Source organism: Rana temporaria, chromosome 13 (assembly GCF_905171775.1).
Source record: "Rana temporaria chromosome 13, aRanTem1.1, whole genome shotgun sequence".
Classification (NCBI taxonomy): Eukaryota; Metazoa; Chordata; class Amphibia; order Anura; family Ranidae; genus Rana; species Rana temporaria.
This window is the reverse complement of record NC_053501.1, coordinates 119,227,410-119,248,721: the sequence shown is the minus strand read 5'-3', so window position 1 is coordinate 119,248,721 and position 21,312 is coordinate 119,227,410. Positions and strand designations below refer to the sequence as shown.

Sequence of the window (21,312 nt, the reverse complement as noted above, 5' to 3'; positions counted from 1 at the left end):
CTGTGCATTGTACACACGTTCTGCTCCCCTTCCCTTTCTTGTTGTGACCCGGAAAGCGACATCTCTGATTCGATCCCCCGATCAATCAGCAAGATTTCTGGCTCCCAGGTGTCTTCTAGACGGGTAACAAGCTGAGATTAGGAGCACTCTTCTTTAAGGGAGTGCTCCTAATCTCAGCTTGTTACCTGTATAAAAGATAACTCAACCCGCCATGTTTGGAGGAGGGAGGAGAAATGCCGACTATGACCCCCAAGAACACCATCCCCCACCATCAAACAAGGACGCCCCGCGTCTGCTGACCCCAGAGATGGAGACGTCCCGTGTCTGGTTTAAATTTGAATGGAATTGATTTGAATAAACAAAACGAATTCTGAAAATTAAAACAAATTTAATTCATTTCTACGTAAATAACGAATGGAAACAAAATAATTTCGTTCTGCACATGTCTGGAACTCACCAGTACAGTCCTCCAGAGACGGAAGGAACTGTCATGGCGGGTTAACCGTCCAGCGTCATTCAAAGCACTGAACTGTCAGTTGTGGGCGGAGTGACTCTCAGCAGTCACAGGAACATTGTGCGAGTGTAATGAAGAGAAGACATAACAGGCAGAGGAGACGGTCACTCGGTGACGCTCCGTTTTGGGCGGAGCGCCTCTTTAATGATCAACTGACAATAATCAGACACAGAAAACAAATCCTTATTGGTCAAGAGGCAGCGGCGTAGGCATTGTGGGTGGAGCAATCATGCTATGATGTCATTATAATGGGGGGGGGGCAGATCATCTCTTTCATCTTCTCATTATAGGGATGGAAGCAGCAGAATATGGACCCGGAAGCCGGGACATGTGGATGGACTGGGAGCCCCTCGCAATAGACTCCACCTATAACTGACATGTGACTTCAGTTTTAGAGAGGGGGAGGGGGGGTTAGATCCAGATGTCGGAGCTGCAGTCTCCTCCCTCGTAGCGGCACTCGTGGGCGAGAGCGGGACCTTCCGGCTCCTTTCCGAAATCCACCAGGAAGTTCTTATTGATGGAGAGTCCTCCCTTCTTTGTATCCACATCAATCTGCACCATGACGGAGCCTTCCCTGGGGGGGGGGGAGATGAGAGGTCAGGGGGAGACAAGAGGAGAAGGACAAGTGGGACAGAGGAGATGAGGAGGGGCAGGGGAAGTGGAAAGGGTGGGACAGGAGGAAAGGGAGGGGAAGGGGTGGGACAGAGAAGAAGGAGGGGGAAGAGGTGGGACAGAGGACAGGAGGAGGGGAAGGGGGTGGGACAGAGGGGAGGTGGAGGGGAAGGGGTGGGACAGAGGAGAGGAGGAAGGGCAGGGGAAGTGGAAGGGGTGGGACAGGATGAGAGGTGGAGGGGAAGGGGTGGGACAGAGGAGAGGTGGAGGGGAAGGGGTGGGAGAGAGGGGAGGGGAAGGGGTGGGACAGAGAAGAAGGAGGGGGAAGAGGTGGGACAGAGGACAGGAGGAGGGGAAGGGGGTGGGACAGAGGGGAGGTGGAGGGGAAGGGGTGGGACAGAGGAGAGGTGGAGGGGGAAGGGGTGGGACAGAGGAGCCCGGTCCGGGCGGTCCCTTACTTAATCATGTCCGGGTAGAACTGTTTGTCCCAGGCGCTGTACAGCGAGGTGGTGGCGTAGAGCCTCTTCCCGTCCAGGCTGAGTTGGATCATCTGAGGTCCCCCCGGAATCTTCTTCCCCTGCACACAACATTTACTAAGCATTACCCGGGGGAACGTTCACATATCAGAATATAGAGGAATGATAATATGATACAGCAAAGAGAGCTCTACAGAGGAGGAAGAAGAGAGGGGGGTCACTACCCCCCCCCCCATACCGACAATAAGGGGCGCTCACCTTGATGAATACTGGATCCGGCTGACATTTTAGCTCCTTATCTTCCAGCACTTTCACCGCACCGCCCTTGACAATGCTGCCACCAAGAAAGAGCTGGAGGAAGAAATTGAACAAATTATTGGACAGACACATCGGATCTCAGCATTACAGCTTTCTATTCCTCCTTTGTTATAGTAAAAGCCACAACTTTACTGCGAAGAACCCTTCCCAAACCACTCTTGCTGTGAAGAGCACTTCCCATACCACCCTTACTGAAAAGAACCCTTCCTATACTGCCCTTATTGCAAATAATTCGTCCCTCGTCAAAATTACTGTAATGAGCCCTTCCTATTCCACTCTTACTGCAATGAGCTCTTCCTATACCACTCTTACTGTAATGAGCCCTTCCTATACCACTCTTACTGCAATGAGCTCTTCCTATACCACTCTTACTGTAATGAGCCCTTCCTATTCCACTCTTACTGCAATGAGCTCTTCCTATACCACTCTTTACTGTAATGAGCCCTTCCTATACCACTCTTACTGCAATGAGCTCTTCCTATACCACTCTTACTGCAATGAGCTCTTCCTATACCACTCTTACTGTAATGAGCTCTTCCTATACCACTCTTAATGCAAATTCTTCCCACATCCATCTGACTGTAAAGAGCACTTCCCATACCACTTTTCCTGTCAAGAGCCCTTCTTGTTCCACTCTTACTGTAAGGAGCCCTTTCTATACTGTTCTAATTGCATATAATCCTTTCCACATCACACTTACTCTAAATAGACCTTCCCATACCACTATTATCATAAAAGTGCCCTACCTGTCAGGGCTGGGCTCAGCCCTTCCGTCTCTGAGCTGGCCGCTGATTGCCGGCTCCTTTCTCTCCACAGAGACTCACCTGTTGATGATCCGGCTCGTCAGTCCTGCCTACTTAAGCCGTCCAGCTCAGTTGCTCTCTGCCTTCGTCAACATCACAGAGACTCTCCTGCCTACTTAAGCCGTCCAGCTCGGTTGCTCTCTGCCTTTGCCTTCGCCAACATCACAGAGACTCTCCTGCGTTCCTGTTGAAGACTTCCTTGGCCGACGTCCCTTCTGGCTCCTGATCCTGCTTTCTGTTCTACTATCTTCATCTCTGGCTCCCTGACGTTTGGCTCGGCTGACTATCCGATCCGGTTTCTGAACTCTGGCTATGTTCTGTCTACACTTACTGGCCTAGATTCACGTACCCCGGCGTAAGTGTGGGCGGGCGTAGCTTATCGTATTTAAGCTACGCCGCCGTAACTTAGAGAGGCAAGTGCTGTATTCACAAAGCACTTGCGTCCTAAATTACGGCGGCGTAGCGTAAATGTGCCGGCGTAAGCGCGCCTAATTCAAATTGGGAAGAGGTGGGCGTGTTTTATGCAAATAAAGCATGACCCCACGTAAATGACGTTTTGAACGTACGGACGTAGACGTATCCCAGTGCGCATGCGTCGGATAGAATGCCTAAGATACGTCGAACACTGCCTACGACGTGAACGTAACTTACGCACAGCCCTATTTGCGTACGACTTACGCAAGCGACGTAAAAAGATACGCTTGTTCCGACGTCCATACTTTGCATGGGCTACGCCACCTAGAGACCTGCTTTATCTTTACGTCGGCGTATGTCTTACATAAACGGCGGAACTAATTGCGACGGGCGCACGTACGTTCATGAATCGGCGTATCTTGCTCAGTTGCATATTCGACGCGGAAAACAACGGAAGCGCCACCTAGCGGCCAGCGTAAATATGCACCCTAAGATACGACGGCGTAGGAGACTTACGCCGCTCGTATCTTAGCCAAATTTAAGTGTATCTGGTTTCCAGAATACGCTTAAATATACGACGGCGCAGATTCGGACTTACGACGGCGTATCTACTGATACGCCGACGTAAGTCTGTGAGAATCTGGCCCATTATGTTTATCATTATTGAAGTGTGATTTAACTGTACTTCTGTCTCGGTCTGATTCATGGTTTGACACTTTATTCTACCTCCTGGATGGAGAGAACCAGTGGGCCCAGAAGTGCGTAACCAGGTACCGCCCAGACGTGCGTTTCGTCACCACGTCATCAGGAAGCGTCTGATGACGTGGTGACGAAACGTACGTCGGGGCGGTACCTGGAGGTGGAAATGGATAGAACACAAGCACTTCACAAATGGACTTTTTGCACTTCTATTATTATTTATATAAGCACTACTGTTATTATATCAGTAACCCCGTCTAGATTGGTGGCGTTTTTATGTTTGTGGGCACAGTTCACATAATTTGATTTTTTTACTAATCATTGGTTTTGATTGGTAGTTGTCACTACGTTTTGTAATACACATCAACTATTTTGTTTGCACAGGAATTCATTACTCACTCATTATCAAACCTATAGCGCCCCCTACCTCCTTTTTAACTCAATATCCACTCTTAATGCAAATAATTCTTCCCACATCACTCTAACTGTAAAGAGTCCTCCCCATACCACACATGTAAAGATCCCTCCCTCCCTGACGGTGAAATCTTGGTTCCTCCTTATACAGAAATGAAGGTTAAATCCTCCCCCTGGGGAAACAGGCACCAATGAAAACCCAGGAGAGAAGCCCTTCCCATACCGCTCTCGCCACCTAATGCAAAGAATTCATCCCATACCGCACTTACCGAAAAGAACCCTCCCCCACTGAAGGTAAAATCTCTTTCAAGTGATAGATTGCGGTTTCCCAGACCCAGAAATGGGAGGGGCCAGTGGGATCTGGCTATGTAAGGAGAGGGGGTGGGGGTGGTCACTCACCTGCCCCACCAGTTTGGGGTGACACGTGTCGGTGATGTCATACTGCCGGAGGTCGCCGTGGATCCAGTTACAGAAGTACAGGAAGCGATCGTCCAGAGAAATCAGGATATCCGAGATGAGCCCTGAGAAGAGGGAGGACAGACATGATTACAACTCCGCCCCCCACCATCGGGGTGTACAGGCTCCTCCCCCCTGGACTTAAATCCTTCCCCCAGCCTCGGAGTGTACTGGCTCCTCCCCCTGGACTGAAATCCTCCCTCCATTCTCCGGGGTGTACTGGCTCTTCCCTGGACCGAAATGGTTGGGGGGCTCGTCCGGGATGACCTGGGCTCAGGCGAAGTGGGCTGAATAATGCTGGCCATCAGCCTGAGGACATCTAGTGGCAGAAAGAAGTACTGCAGGAGAAATCTAAAAAGGGTTTTGACTTTAGATATACTTTAAACCCTCCATCCTCCGGGTGTACAGGCTCCTGCCCCTGGACTGAAATCCTCCATTCTCCAGGGGTACAGGCTCCTGCCCCTGGACTGAAATCCTCCCTCCATTCTCTGGGTGTACCGGCTCCTCCCCCTGGACTAAAATCCTCCCTCCATTCTCCAGGGGTACAGGCTCCTCCCCCTGGACTGAAATCCTCCATCCTCCGGGTGTACCGGCTCCTCCCCACTGGACTGAAATCCTCCCTCCATTCTCCGGGTGTACCGTCTCCTCCCCCTGGACTGAAATCCTCCCTCCATTCTCCGGGTGTACAGGCTCCTCCCCCTGGACCGAGATCCTCCCTCCATTCTCCGAGTGTACCGGCTCCTCCCCCTGGACTGAAATCCTCCCTCCATCCTCTAGGTGTACAGGCTCCTCCCCCTGGACTGATATCCTCCCTCCATTCTCCGGGTTTACAGGCTCCTCCCCCTGGACTAAAATCCTCCCCACATCCTCTGAGTGTACTGGCTCCTCCCCACTGGACTGAAATCCTCCCTCCATTCTCCGGGAGTACCGGCTCCTCCCCCTGGACTGAAATCCTCCCTCCATTCTCCGGGTTTACAGGCTCCTCCCCCTTGACTGAAATCCTCCCTCCATTCTCTGGGTTTACAGGCTCCTCCCCCTGGACTGAAATCCTCCCTCCATTCTCTGGGTTTACAGGCTCCTCCCCCTTGACTGAAATCCTCCCTCCATCCTCCTGGTGTACCGCCTCCTCCCCACTGGACTGAAATCCTCCCTCCATCCTCCGGGTGTACCGTCTCCTCCCCCTGGACTGAAATCCTCCCTCCATTTTACGGGAGTACCGGCTCCTCCCCCCTGGACTGAAATCCTCCCTCCATCCTTCGGGTGTGAAAAAAAAAAAATAAAAAAAAACAAATAAAAATAAAGTGTAATGGAATAGAAAATAAGGGAATAGGATAGAAAAGAACAGAATAAAAAAAATATATAGAATAGAAATAAAAAAAAAAAAAGAAGTGTAATAGAAAATAAGGGAATAGGATAGAAAAGAACATAAAAAAATATATAATAATAAAAAAAAATTATATATACACACACACACACATTCCCAAAATTCGAATTTTAAATAAAATAGAAAAAAAAAAGGAACATAAAAATGAAAAGCATAAAAAAAAAAAAAAAAAAAGAAGAAAAGTGAGAATAGAAAATAAAATAGAATAAAAATGAAAAGGAAATGAAAAAAAGAAAACATTTTTTAATGGCGATTAGAATTTCAGGATTTGGTAAAAAAAAATTCAGTTTGACCAAATTTGGAAAATTTGAAAACAAAATGAAATCATCTAAAGCTAAATTATTAAAATAACTAATCGAAAAAAATATATAATAATTATTCTCATTCTGCACGTCTAAAGGGGAGTAGAGGTGAGGCGGTGGCGGCTGCCGGGTGAGGGGTCAGTAGGTGAGTCGGTGACGGGATCTCCATTATACGAGACCATCGCCCCCCCCTCCCCCCCCAGCATTGGAGTTTATAACATTTATGAGAAGTTTATGATGAGATTGCAGCGGGTGAGACGTCATCGCGTCATAAAAAAATAAAAATAAGAAAATAAAATAAAATTTTACAGGTTTATGGCGCCACACAAACCGAACCTTCCCATGGTCATTATCAGTGCTGGTGGCCAGTGGCGGACTGACAACTCATGGGGGCCCCCCCCCCGGGCAATAAAGGATTATGGGGCCCCCGCGGGTTACAGATGGCCACCACCACGCCCAGAGGCGGGGCAGCTAAAATCACGGGATTTTTACATCGAAAGCATGTGCGGTGTTCAAACCACACATGTGAGGTATCGCCGTGATCGTTAGAGCGAGAGCAATAATTCTAGCCCTCCTCTGTAACGCAAAACATGCAACCTGTAGAATTTTTTGAAACGTCGCCTATGGGGATTTTTAAGGGTAAAAGTTTGACGCCATTCCACGAGCGGACGCAATTTTGAATCAAGGGCTAACTTTACTGTTGTCTTATTTTTTAATTAAAAAAAAAAAGAAAAAAGACTGCTGCGCAAATACGAGACTCGGGTGATCACGGATCCGAGTGAGGGGCCGGTCTCGGCCCCTTACCACGTGGTCACGCTTATGTGAAAGGGACATCGGTCCCGAAGAGGAAGGAGGCACATCTGCCTCCTCTTTCCCTCCAGTACCCCCTGCAAGTGCCCACAAGTGCCACCTATCAATGCCCATTACTGCCACCCATCAGTGCCATCAATGCCACCTTTTAGTGCCCATGGGAAAAGTCTCCCTGCCTGTGGTTAGCGCAGCGCCGTGCCAACTTCCTGGTGGGCTCTGCACGTGGAGTGTGCGAACACGCCGGAGCTCATCCCTACCGGGGGAGATATGAAGGAAGATTTGGAACACAAGATAAAAGCTGCAGGCAGCCTGAGCCTCCATCCTGGGGTGAGTGAACTCCCCCCTCTGTCCTGCCTCCCAGTTTATATTTGAAACAAATTTAAGGGGTGCTCTGTGGACTCTGATGCAAGAGGAGGGACTTTGGTGAGCAGAGACCCCCTTATATCAGAGTTCCCCTTTACACCACAGCATTCCCCCTGCAGACTCTGATATAAGGGGGGGATCTGTGCAGACTCTGATATAAGGGGGGGGGGTCTGTGCAGACTCTGATATAAGGGGGGGGTCTGTGCAGACTCTGATATAAGGGGGGGGGGGTCTGTGCAGACTCTGATATAAGGGGGGGGGGGGTCTGTGCAGACTCTGATATAAGGGTGGGGGGTCTGTGCAGACTCTGATATAAGGGGGGGGGGGGGATCTACCCGGGTCTCTGGAGAAATTGGCTGCTCAGTCTAAAATGCCGGGCCTATTTTTTGCCCCAGTCCGGGCCTGGTTTCCACAATTGATATGAGTGGGCTACCAGTAAGTTAAGCTTTTCAAAGGTGCAATAGGAACTTTATTGCCCCATAATAATCCGAATATAGAGTAGGGTAGCACTGAATCTTGGGATTTTCGGGTTGTGTATGTGCCATTGGGCAATCTGGGAGTGCCCACCCTATTTTAAAGCCAATTAGAACCTCGCGCCTCGTACACATGACCGGTTTTCCCTGTCTGGAAAACAGCCATGAGAGCGTTTGGCCGGGAAAACCAGCGGGTGTGTATGCTCCATCGCAGTTTTCTCCCCCCCCCCCCCATCATAAATCAGAGGAAGCCATGCCAGTCCAGGGGGGGAGGAGCCATGTCAGTCCAGGGGGGGGGAGGAGCCATGTCAGTCCAGGGGGGGAGGAGCAATGTCAGTTCAGGGGGGAGGAGCCATGTCAGTCCAGGGGGGGGGGAGGAGCCATGTCAGTCCGGGGGGGGAGGAGCCATGTCAGTCCAGGGGGGGGAGGAGCCATGTCAGTCCAGGGGGGGGGGAGGAGCCATGTCAGTCCAGGAGGAGCTCCGCCCTTCCAGAGTCATCATACAGCCACTCACCCGGCATCTCTGGCAGCGCCCAGTCCTCCACCTTTTTATTTGGCACCTGGATGACCTTCTCCGCCGCCCACTTTCCATCCTGTAGGGTTAAAAAAATAATATAAAGCCGGTATCAGTACAGATCTGTCATCAGTGCCTTCACATTATGTACATTTTAAAGCAAAAATTTGGTTTAAAAAAATTGACAATAGTTATCTTGGCTCCGCCCACAGCCCACGCGGATGGGAGTGATCTGCAAATTAACCCCCCCCCCCCCCCCCCCATTTTTATTTAGCAAAATAACACAGTCCAGGGCCCTCTTTATCGTAGACTCTCGGTGACTAGCCCACTCGATTTTCGAAAGGTAACGGCAAATCCCGGACGAGCCCCCACATGCAGCACTACCCCTGCGGGAGCTGCTGGATTCTGATGTTGGGTCTGCCGTTACCTCAAGGTTCACCGTATAAGAACAAGGAGTCTGTATAGGAAAAATACGTCCACAGCCGTATGCACCAAGCACTTAGTCTTGTTCTCCGATGCTTTTATTAACCAACTTGTCCACGGGAGGACGTCATATGACGTCCTCGACTTTGTGCGGTGATATCTGAATGATGGGCGCAGCTACAGGCATCAGATATCGGTTCCGCCGCTTGATTGTTCTTATAGGCAGCGGGAGGAGACGTGTCCCCCCCCCCCTCCCGCCGCCATCCGGTGCTTCTCCGGGCTCTCCCGTGCCATCGGGGGCCCAGAGAGCGAATAGGTCGGCGCTGCCTGGAAAGCATAGAGATGACTGGTGACCGGATGGTCACCAGTCATCTCTATGACCGTCGGAGGCCCAGGCGCGACGTTGTGACGTCACGCCCGGTACCCGGAAGTAAACAAAGCCGCAATCGCGGCTGTCGGCATGTGATCAGTGATTTTTTTTCCCCACTGATTTCATGCTTTCCAACCTGGAGGAGAGGAGAGATGTGGGGGGAGGGGAAGGTCTTATTGACCCCGCCTCTCTCCATAAAGAGGACCTGTCACACTGATTCCTATTACAAGGGATGTTTACATTCCTTGTAATAGAAAATAAAGTAATAAAAAAAAAAAGTAAAAAAAAATAAAAAGTGTAAAAATAAAAAGAATTAAGTAAAAGAAAAAATTCTCAAAATGCCCCTGTCCCCGCTATCTCGCGCGCAGAAGCGAACACGCATGCAAATCCCGCCCACATATGTAAACGCCGTTCCAAACCCCACATGTGAGGTATCGCCGCGTGCGTTAGAGCGTGTGCAACAATTCTAGCACTAGACCTCCTCTGTAACTCGAAAATAGTAACCTGTAAAAAAAAAAAATATATGTTAAAGCGTCACCTATGGAGATCTTTAAGTACCGAAGTTTGGCGCCATTCCACGAGTGTGGCGCAATTTTAAAGCGTGACAAGTTAGGTATCTATTTACTCGGCGTAACGTCATCTTTCACATTATACAAAAAAAAAAAAAAATTGGGCTAACTTTACCGTTTTGTTATTTTTTACTTCATGAAACCGTTTTTCCCCCCAAAAAAAAGGCGTTTGTCTGCTAAAAATATATATATAATATGTTTGGGGGGTTCCGATTAAGGTTCTAGCAATTTTTTTTTTGATTTTTACATGAAGGAGAGAAGCGCCAAAATAGGCGCGGTGATCAAGTGGTTAAACAACTTGTGGCAATAGAGGGGATGGAGGGTGAGGGGAGATTCAGATCCCTTGCTTGCAGATCACAGGTACTTCTTAGGATCCAGAGGACAAACGGCTTCCAGGACTGGATCTCGCAACCACCGGATAGGCCTCTCTCACCGCCCTAGCAGCCGGCGCGATGCGCGGACAAAGTCTCTGCCACAGACTTGGCAAATACGATGGGGTTGTTGCACAATCCTCCGCCACAGGATTGCAGAACCAAACAGTTTTTCTAAGTTTAAGCACAGCTGCACAGTACCAGAGTCTTTAAGCCGTCCGGCAGTACCGTGAGGTAGATTGGTTGGGGTGCGTCCTCCAATTGAGTCACCATGCCCCTTCCTGAGATACCAGCCGTTCGCTCGGTCCTCTCCCGGAAAAGGTCCTCCCCTGGCTCCTCCAATTGAGTCACCATGCCCCTTCCTGAGATACCAGCCGTTCCCTCAGTCCTCTCCCGGAAAAGGTCCTCCCCTGGCTCCTCCAATTGAGTCCCCAGGCCCCTTCCTGAGATACCAGCCGTTCACTCGGTCCTCTCCCGGAAAAGGTCCTCCCCTGGCTCCTCCAATTGAGTCCCCAGGCCCCTTCCTGAGATACCAGCCGTTCGCTCGGTCCTCTCCCGGAAAAGGTCCTCCCCTGGCTCCTCCAATTGAGTCACCAGGCCCCTTCCTGAGATACCAGCCGTTCGCTCGGTCCTCTCCCAGAAAAGGTCCTCCCCTGGCTCCTCCAATTGAGTCACCAGGCCCCTTCCTGAGATACCAGCCGTTCGCTCGCCCCCCCCCCCCCCCCCGAAAAGGTCCTCCCCTGGCTCCTTCAATTGCTCGGCTTCTCCCCGCAGGCAAGACAGCACAGGACTACCCCCTGGACCAGTAGACCCCAGAAACTCCTGGGCCTACTTTCAGTAACATAGCCTCGGGCCGGCAGGCCCCCCGAGGCAGAAGAACAGCTAGGACATACCTTAGGCCAGGATGGCCATCAGGTCAGAGACCCCAGAAAATGGCGTCTGTCCCTTAAGTATCCCTTCCCAGAATGCACAGCGGTAAGAGCACTCCCACTGGGCTGCCTCTGGGGAACGAGTACTCAATGCACCCAGCCTGCTGTATTTCCAACACTGACTTGTGGTGACAGCGACACCTACTGGCAAGTGGGAAATACACACAACACAGCTGAATTAGAACAGAAGCGACAATTTACATAATCATTTACAGCTCATATAGCCCCCTAAATTTACACACAGCGTCTACTCAACAGGAGCAGGGCGCTACACACTCCCGCCACTACTCAACAGGAGCAGGGTGCTACACACTCCCCCCACTACTCAACAGGAGCAGGGTGCTACACACTCCCCCCACTAATCAACAGGAGCAGGGCGCTACACACTCCCCCCACTACTCAGACGTCCTCAAAGTCTGGGGAAAAAAATAATTGACTCTCAATCCTGAGAGTCGGCATCTGAATCAAAAAAAAAAAAAAACTTGGATGGGGAAGGGAAAGGGTAAGGAGCAGGGCGCTACACAATAATAATAATGCAAATAAAAGAGGAACGACTCGAAGGATTGAAAGAGAAAAAAAAAAGGAAAAAAGGAAAAATAAATAAATAATGCAGGCAAGGATCTGCAGGAACATTTTCTAACATCTCGCCATTCCACCTGCAGAAGATTCCCCCCCCCCAATAAAACATTGAGCCCCCATCCCCCACAGCCGCTCACCGCCGTCTTGTAGAAGCGGAAGATGGAGGCGCCGAGCGCGCAGCCGACGAATCCCTGCGCAGCGTCCGGGTTGTGCAGGAATCGGACCTCCAGAGGAATCAGTCCGTCCGCCCCCAGGTCCAGCGTCTGTATGCGGGTGTGCTTCGTCCAATCCCACACGTGGATACTCTGACCGTAGTGTCCTAGTATAGAGCAAGAAGGTGATTGAAGGAGGAGCAAAGGTCATATGACTGGGAGGATTGGGGAATAATAGAGGGACAGAGGGGGGATTGGGGTATAATAGAAGGACAGAGGGGGGAATTGGGGTATAATAGAAGGACAGAGGGGGGATTGGGGAATAATAGAGGGACAGAGGGAGGATTGGGGAATAATAGAAGGACAGAGGGAGGATTGGGGAATAATAGAGGGACAGAGGGAGGATTGGGGAATAATAGAGGGACAGAGGGGGGATTGGGGTATAATAGAAGGACAGAGGGAGGATTGGGGTATAATAGAAGGACAGAGGGGGGATTGGGGTATAATAGAGGGACAGAGGGGGGTATTGGGGTATAATAGAAGGACAGAGGGGGGATTGGGGTATAATAGAAGGACCGAGGGGGGATTGGGGTATAATAGAGGGATGGAGGGGGGATTGGGGTATAATAGAAGGACAGAGGGGGGGATTGGGGTATAATAGAAGGACAGAGGGAGGATTGGGGTATAATAGAAGGACAGAGGGAGGATTGGGGTATAATAGAAGGACAGAGGGGGGATTGGGGTATAATAGAGGGACAGAGGGGGGATTGGGGTATAATAGAGGGACCGAGGGAGGATTGGGGTATAATAGAAGGACAGAGGGAGGATTGGGGTATAATAGAAGGACAGAGGGAGGATTGGGGTATAATAGAAGGACAGAGGGGGGATTGGGGTATAATAGAAGGACAGAGGGGGGATTGGGGTATAATAGAGGGACAGAGGGAGGATTGGGGTATAATAGAGGGACAGAGGGGGGGATTGGGGTATAATAGAAGGACAGAGGGAGGATTGGGGTATAATAGAAGGACAGAGGGAGGATTGGGGTATAATAGAAGGGCAGAGGGGGGATTGGGGGTATAATAGAAGGACAGAGGGGGGGATTGGGGTATAATAGAAGGACAGAGGGGGGATTGGGGTATAGTAGAGGGACAGAGGGGGGATTGGGGTATAGTAGAGGGACAGAGGGGGATTGGGGTAGTAATTGATGAATTTGGCCCCCAGTAGTCCCGTCTTGTACTGATCTTTGCCCCTTTTACCCTTCTGCACCCCCTCTTACCCGCCTTCACGTCCTCTATGTCGAACCCTTTGGAGAAGATCTTCGGCGCTCCCCACTCGGTGCTGATCATGACGTTGTGGCGCGGTTGGTACCAGAAGTCGTAGCCGAAGGGCGTAGCGTTGCCCTCCACCTCCCAGTTGCCCTTCACCTCGAACGTCTCTCCATCCAGCAGCACGAAGCCTCCTGAGATACAGAAACCGGTTGACGTTATCCTCACGGAAAGGCCAATTAAACTTTTAGGAGTTAACCGTAGAAGATGGCGCTCACCTTTGCCGTTCCCGGCGGGGTCCCCCAGAGTGCTGATCATGATCTCTCCGCAGCCCAGGCAGTGCGAGGTGTGTAGGTTTCCCAAGCCGCACTTCTTGTGGACCTCCTCCGGCTCCACCACCTGTAGAGAGGAGAAGCCCGGTCAGGTCACCGCCGGGCACAGGTTATTAATACATGCCGTAGAATGGGTGTACCACCCTAAGTCCAAATTTTGCGTCTTTGCTTCACTGCGCCCTGGGCAACCTCCCCTGTCTCCGGCCCAGGGCCCACTGACGTGGGAGCTGTCCAGCCGGTCCTGAGAATTACACAGCTACGCCAGCCTCCCGACCTCACTTCCCTCTACTGTCATTATGCAATTAAAACCTGGGAAATATCCGGATTTGCCCTGTAGATTCCGACTTTTGAATGGCCTCCTGGGCCTCCAGATTGCCGGGAGCTTCCCCTCTGATGTGCTCTAGACTGATGAGGTCATCCTTCCCCTCCTCCTATCCACATTTTCCCTTCAGCACATGTGCTTGCAGCACTCCTGATTGGCTCTAAGCAATGCCCCTCCCTCTCTCAATAATAGAGCCGATGTCCAGGAGGCAGATATAAGGACAGGTTCAGGTACTCATACCAGCTGCACATAGGAGGGAGGGGGATGGCGGCCCCCAGGAGGGTTTATTTAGAGGAAAGGCAAGTTAGAAGGACAGAGAAGACCGGACGAGCCGATTGGAGGGTGCCCACCTTGTGGATGCGGGGGGCCAGGCGGTCGGTGCCCACGTCCACCACGTAGACGCGGGAGGAGATGAGGCAGGGGAGGATGAGCTTGTCCCGGACTTTGGTGACGTCCCCGAAGCAGCTGCTGCAGGTGTTCCAGCCGGAGTGGTGGAGCTCATCGTTCAGGTTGGGCATCGGCAGGCGGTGGATGACCTGGAAGGAGGAGGAGCAGGTAAATCATAGCTGGTATCTGGAACCTCACCTGTAGGATACATGCCTGTCTAACCCCGCCCTCTTCCCCAGGGGAGCGCCGGTCAAAACCCGCCCTCTTCCTCCAGGTGAACGCCTGTCAAAACCCGCCCTCTTCCCCCAGGTGAACGCCTGTCAAAACCTGCCCTCTTCCCCCAAGTGAACGCCTGTCAAAACCCGCCCTCTTCCCCCATGGGAGCGCCTGTCAAAACCTGCCCTCTTCCCCCATGGGAGCGCCTGTCAAAACCTGCCCTCTTCCCCCATGGGAGCGCCTGTCAAAACCTGCCCTCTTCCCCCATGGGAGCGCCTGTCAAAACCTGCCCTCTTCCCCCATGGGAGCGCCTGTCAAAACCTGCCCTCTTCCCCAGGAGAGCGCCTGTCTAAACCCGCCCTCTTCCCCCCAGGTGAGCGCCTGTCTAAACCCGCCCTCTTCCCCCCAGGAGAGCGCCTGTCTAAACCCGCCCTCTTCCCCCCAGGTGAGCGCCTGTCTAAACCCGCCCTCTTCCCCCCAGGAGAGCGCCTGTCAAAACCTGCCCTCTTCCCCCCAGGTGAGCGCCTGTCAAAACCCGCCCTCTTCCCCCAGGTCAGCGCCTGTCAAAACCCGCCCTCTTCCCCCAGTTGAACGCCTGTCAAAACCCGCCCTCTTCCCCCAGGTGAACGCCTGTCAAAACCCGCCCTCTTCCCCCATGTGAACGCCTGTCAAAACCCGCTCCTCTTCCCCCAGGTGAACGCCTGTCAAAACCCTCCCTCTTTCCCCAGGTGAACGCCTGTCAAAACCCTCCCTCTTTCCCCAGGTGAACGCCTGTCAAAACCCGCCCTCTTTCCTCAGGTGAACGCCTGTCAAAACCCGCCCTCTTTCCTCAGGTGAACGCCTGTCAAAACCCGCCCTCTTCCCCCAGGTGAACGCCTGTCAAAACCCACCCTCTTCCCCCAGGTGAGCGCCTGTCAAAACCCACCTTCTTCCCCCAGGTAAACGCCTGTCAAAACCCGCCCTCTTCCCCCAGGTGAACGCCTGTCAGAACCCACCCTCTTCCCCCAGACAACCACCTGTCAGAACCTGCCCTCTTCCCCCAGGTGAGCACTTGCCCCCCATCCCCTGTGAACAAATGTCTGTACTTGGCTATTTCCCCCAGTAAACACCAATCACAGCCATTCCCTGCAGCAGCAGGACCACCCCAAGGTGTAGGAACGGCCGCACAAATCTCAATGTGATGTTCACCAAAACTCTTCAGAAAACTCCATCCCGCACTCCACCTGTCACCAAAATCTACCCTATGGGTGGGACGGCCCTTCATTGGTCATCAACACAGTTTCGGGGCCCTCCCCCGAGGAACAAACATGCCATGACGTTCATGAGCCTCACCTGGGAGTAATGGGGAGATTTGGGGTCCACATCCACTGTGGCCAGGTAGTCGGGCTTGTTGATGCCGGTGTTGCGGTAGATGCAGGGGACGTAGATCAGCTCCTCTCTGGGGCCTGTACAGGACAGACATGGTGAGTGGGGGGATACAGGGGGCCACACAAGCTAGGGGCCACAGATAACATGAAAGAGGTTCAACTTCTTATTCTTGGTGGAGAAAACAGGAACATAATTTGGTTCTATCCGGCAAATGCTGCAGAACATAGAACTGCCGGAATCTGAGCCGCTCCGAGATTCAGCAGGCCCTTTCACAGTGCCTCTGAGTGAGACAGCAGCCTCCCCCCCCCCCCCGGGTCACAGCGAGGGGCCCTACCTTTCATGGCGTCCACAGGAGACTTGTATCCGGGTCCACATGATCCACACTTAGCTGGAAAGTAATAAACAAAAATTAGTCACAAGATGCCCCCCATAGTGCTGACATATACCAACAGTGCTGTACAGAGATCACTGAGCCAATCACATCAGTCTTTGTACAGAGGAGCTTACACTCTAATGTCCCCTCCCCCCCCCCACAGTCACATCAGTCTATGTACAGAGGAGCTTACACTCTAATGTCCCCTCCCCCCCCCCACAGTCACATCAGTCTCTGTACAGAGGAGCTTACACTCCAATGTCCCCTCCCCCCCCCACACAGTCACATCAGTCTCTGTACAGAGGAGCTTACACTCTAATGTCCCCTCCCCCCACATCACATCAGTCTCTGTACAGAGGAGCTTACACTCCAATGTCCCCCCCCCCCCCCACACAGTCACATCAGTCTCTGTACAGAGGAGCTTACACTCTAATGTCCCCTCCCCCCCACAGTCACATCAGTCTCTGTACAGAGGAGCTTACACTCTAATGTCCCCTCCCCTCCCCCCACATCACATCAGTCTTTGTACAGAGGAGCTTACACTCTAATGTCCCCTCCCCCCCACATCACATCAGTCTCTGTACAGAGGAGCTTACACTCTAATGTCCCCTCCCCCCCCACAGTCACATCAGTCTCTGTACAGAGGAGCTTACACTCTAATGTCCCCTTCCCCCACATCACATCAGTCTCTGTACAGAGGAGCTTACACTCTAATGTCCCCTCCCCCCCCCCCCCCCACAGTCACATCAGTCTCTGGTGATGGGTGGCAGCGGGAGCGGATCTGGCAGTAAGATGTTGTGTGCCAGCAGTCAGCGGGTAAATAATTAGCAGACTCTGGGAGGGGCACACTGCTGGCATCTGTAAGATTGCTGTGTACAGGGCGGGCACAGGAGCGTACTATAGATGCCAACACAGGAGATTATAGTTCAGGGACACAGAGGAGGGGCGCCCCGTTATGTGAACAGAGGAAAGGGGGTGAAGAAATAGATAGAGGGCGCTAAACCACAAACAGTAAATAGTGATTTAAAGATAAATATAAAACAGTAAAGTGAAATAAATACCAATTTAGTGTAATAAATACAAAATCAATAAATTTACAGATGTCTCTGTGTCATGGGTAAAACCAATGACAAAAAAGTCCCAATACTGGGCATAAATAGACAATGGCCCAGATTCAAGTAGAATTGCGCGATATTTGCGGGGGAGCAGGGCAACTTTTTTGCCCTGCGCCCCCACAAATTTACTGCGCTGCCCGCGATTCACGGAGCAGTAGCTCCGTAAATTGCGTGGGCGCGGCGTCAAAATGCCCGGCGTAAGTGCGCGCAATTTAAATGATCCCGTAGGGGGCGGGAATCATTTAAATTAGGCGCGCTCCAGCGCCGAGCGTAGAGCGCATGCTCCGTCGGGAAACTTTCCCGACGTGCATTACGGCAAATGACGTCGCAAAGGACGTCATTTGCTTCAAAGTGAACGTGAATGGCGTCCAGCGCCATTCACGAATCACTTACGCAAACAACGTAAAAAATTTGAACGTCGCAACGCGGGAAGGGCGGGTATCCTTTAGCATTGGCTGCCCCTGCTTTTAGCATGGGCAGCCTTACGCTAAAGACGCCATACGCAACCGACGTAACTTGCGTACGCAGGGGGCGCGCAACATTGTGAATCGGTGTTAGTATGCAATTTGCATACTATACGCTGATCACAATGGGAGCGCCCCCTAGCGGTCATCGCAAGAATGCAGCCCAAGATATGCGGGCATAAGAGCCTTATGCCACGCAGATTTTAGGCTGCAGTCGGCGTTACGATGTTCCTGAATCAGGAGCATTCGTAACGCCGGAGCAAGTCAGCAATTGCGCTGTGTAACCTATGGTTACACAGGCGCAATTGCTTACTGAATCTGGGCCATTGTTATTTTATATTGATTTGGCGTGGAATTTCACCCTTTTCACTGTAGAGGAAGGGGGCGCCCCGATTTTTTCCCCCTGCAGAGCGGAGACGATAAACAAAATTCCAGGAATTTCCTCGCCGCGTTTTCTCTCCTCTGGCCATTAATCCAGAATTTATTCTTCCATCTATGAAGACGAATCGTGGCGTCGGACGGACCCTGGGGGCGGAGCTCGGCCTGCGTGGGACCGCCCCCGGGGGCGGAGCTCGGCCTGCGTCCCGTCACAAAGTTTGTGGCGGTGGGAGATTTATCGATCGTATAGTTTGTGTTTATTATACGGAATTCTTGCTGAGCGGGGGAGGGCGCCTACGTGCCGCGGCGCGGATGAGGACCATCTGCCGGTTCACTGACCGCCGTCACGCTGACCCCCCCCCCCCAGATGCAAGAATAGATGGTGGGTAGAGCTCCGCTTTAAGATGGCGGCCACCGCGGCGCAATGTGACTTTCCCCACGTCGCTGTAATCTCACCCCCCCCCTCCCCCCCCATAAAAGATCTTTATAGTTTTACTGCCCTTTAAAACTGGACGGTTTATACAGGAATCACAGGGAGAGAAATTGCTGAGTAATCAGCGGTGGAAAATCCCCAGTCTGGGCTCTATAGGGGTCAGCAGCAGCTCTGGGCATTGGTTGTTATTCCTGAGAAACCAGCGGTGGAAAATCCCTCCAGTCCGGGCTCTATAGTGCCCAGAGCTGCTGCTGACCCCTATTGGATCCGGACTGGGGGGGGGGGGGAGGGTTTCCACCGCTGGTTACTCCGCAATCAAGCGACATTTCCAGAGCTGCTGCTGACCCCTATTGGGTCCGGACTGGGAATTTTCCACTGCTAGTTACTCAGGAATCACACCCAGTCTGGACCCTATAGTGGTCAGCAGCAGCTCTGGAAATGGCGCTTGATTGCGGAGTAACCGGCGGTGGAAAACCCCTTTAGTGTTGGCTCTATAGTGCCCAGAGCTGCTATTGACCAGAATTGGCTCCGAACTGGGGGGGGGGGGGGGGTTTCCACCGCTGGTTACTCAGCAATCACACCCAACGCCCAGAGCTGCTACAGAACCACAATAGAGCCCGGACTGGAGGGTTTTCCACCGCCGAGTACTCCGCAATCAAGCGCCATTTCCAGAGCTGCTGCTGTCCCCTATAGGGTCCAGACTGGGTGCGATTCCTGAGTAACTAGCAGTGGAAAATTCCCAGTCCGGACCCAATAGTGGTCAGGAGCACTGGAAATGGTGCTTGTGGAGTGGAAAACCCCCAGTCCGGGCTCTATAGTGCCCAGAGCTGCTGCTGACCACTATTGGATCCGGACTGGGGGGTAATTCCTGAATAACCAGCAGTGGAAAACCCCGCAGTCCGGGCCCTATTGGGGTCAGCAGCAGCTCTGGGCACTGCGTATGATTGCTGAGTAATCAGCGGTGGAAAACCCCCAGTCTGTACCATCACACGGATGGGTTGGGGGTGTATACCCGCGGTCTGTACCATCACACGGGTGGGTTGGGTGTGGATCTCCGCAGGGAGCCTCAGGCAGGTGACACAATATCACAGGTCGGGCCGTTCGGGGCGATGGGCGGAGCCGCCCCGATGTTGCAACCAAAATATGTTACCTGACTTGGGACGTTCTGGGCGCCCCGCAGCTCTTCTATCCGCAGTCATTGCGACACCCGAACATCACACCCCGGAGTATGGTGCCGGAGGAGAGAGAACCCCCCACAGCTACCTGTGACTGCCCCCCCCCTCATTGGTGGGTGCCCCCCCCTCGGAGACCTGACGGGGGCCCCTTAAAGGATGTGCCCCCCTCCTCACAACGCCGGGGGGGGGGGGGTGTCAGGGGAGTTCCGGGTCCTCATTCGCTATACCCGGACCTTTCCGAAAAATGCCACCCGCCTGGCTGTGGCTTCGACACCCCGAGCAAGCAAGCAGCAAGTGAAGGCAAAATGCCCAACCTGCCTAGTATGGCAGCCAGGGGGTCAGCATCCTCAGAAGGCAGTGCAGCCTCCGGGGCTCCCCCCCCCCATGACGGGGCAACAAGCATGCGGCCAGTGAAGTCGCAACTTCAGGTCACTTGGAAGCCAAACGTCTCGTCTCCCCTCCACACACGCTGCAATCACTCATCAGGCTGTCAGACATTGGAGGGAAAAGAGAACCTCCCTATAGGAGGCCACAGAAGGTCAGAAAGAGGAGAGGGGGGTGGGGAGTCTCACCCATGTCGCTGCGCTGTCTCTCTCGCGAAGTTCTCAGTTGCTGACCGAAGGCGTCATCAGACTCTGAACTCACCCAACACGCTGCTTACATAGTCTGGGGGAGGGATAAGGGCGGAGCCAGGGAGTGGCCAGAGAGGGGGGAAGAGGGAGGGGGGGTCCTAGCACCGACCATCCCTGTGCTGAGTTCCTGGGTCTGTACACCCGCTGTGCCCATTATGAGGGGTTCTCACCATCCCTGTGCTGAGTTCCCAGGTCTGTACACCCGCTGTGCCCATTATGAGGGGTTCCCACCACCCCTGTGCTGAGTTCCCGGGTCTGTACACCCGATGTGCCCATTATGAGGGGTTCCCACCATCCCTGTGCTGAGTTCCCGGGTCTGTACACCCGCTGTGCCCATTATGAGGGGTTCCCACCATCCCTGTGCTGAGTTCCCGGGTCTGTACACCCGCTGTGCCCATTATGAGGGGTTCCCTGCATCCCTGTGCTGAGTTCCCGGGTCTGTACACCCGCTGTGCCCATTATGAGGGGTTCCCACCATCCCTGTGCTGAGTTCCTGGGTCTGTACACCCGCTGTGCCCATTATGAGGGGTTCCCACCATCCCTGTGCTGAGTTCCCGGGTCTGTACACCCGCTGTGCCCATTATGAGGGGTTCCCACCATCCCTGTGCTGAGTTCCTGGGTCTGTACACCCGCTGTGCCCATTATGAGGAGTTCCCACCATCCCTGTGCTGAGTTCCTGGGTCTGTACACCCGCTGTGCCCATTATGAGGGGTTCCCACCATCCCTGTGCTGAGTTCCTGGGTCTGTACACCTGCTGTGCCCATTATGAGGGGTTCCCACCATCCCTGTGCTGAGTTCCCGGGTCTGTACACCCGCTGTGCCCATTATGAGGGGTTCCCACCATCCCTGTGCTGAGTTCCCAGGTCTGTACACCCGCTGTGCCCATTATGAGGGGTTCCCACCATCC

General features: G+C 52.8%; 1 protein-coding gene across 1 annotated transcript; it reads right to left on the bottom strand.

The window, feature by feature from the left end:
- Positions 1-613: 613 nt before the first annotated feature.
- Positions 614-20,444, bottom strand: SELENBP1 (selenium binding protein 1). Its single transcript, XM_040333418.1, has 12 exons — positions 20,346-20,444; positions 16,170-16,223; positions 15,800-15,912; positions 14,215-14,400; positions 13,489-13,609; positions 13,222-13,404; positions 11,931-12,112; positions 8,553-8,631; positions 4,650-4,771; positions 1,861-1,953; positions 1,585-1,703; positions 614-1,088 (listed from the first exon to the last, which is right to left on the bottom strand). The coding sequence occupies exons 1-12, from the start codon at positions 20,347-20,349 to the stop codon at positions 926-928; spliced, it is 1,419 nt and encodes a 472-aa protein (XP_040189352.1). The 5' UTR covers positions 20,350-20,444; the 3' UTR covers positions 614-925.
- Positions 20,445-21,312: the final 868 nt, after the last annotated feature.

Excerpts from the sequence above, each read along its gene's own strand:
- SELENBP1 (XM_040333418.1), bottom strand. Across the intron at positions 12,113-13,221 it reads CATAGAGGACGTGAAGGCGG|GACACTACGGTCAGAGTATC; the intron begins GTAAGAGGGGGT and ends GCTCTATACTAG. Across the intron at positions 1,089-1,584 it reads TTCTACCCGGACATGATTAA|GGAAGGCTCCGTCATGGTGC; the intron begins GTAAGGGACCGC and ends CCCCCCCCCCAG.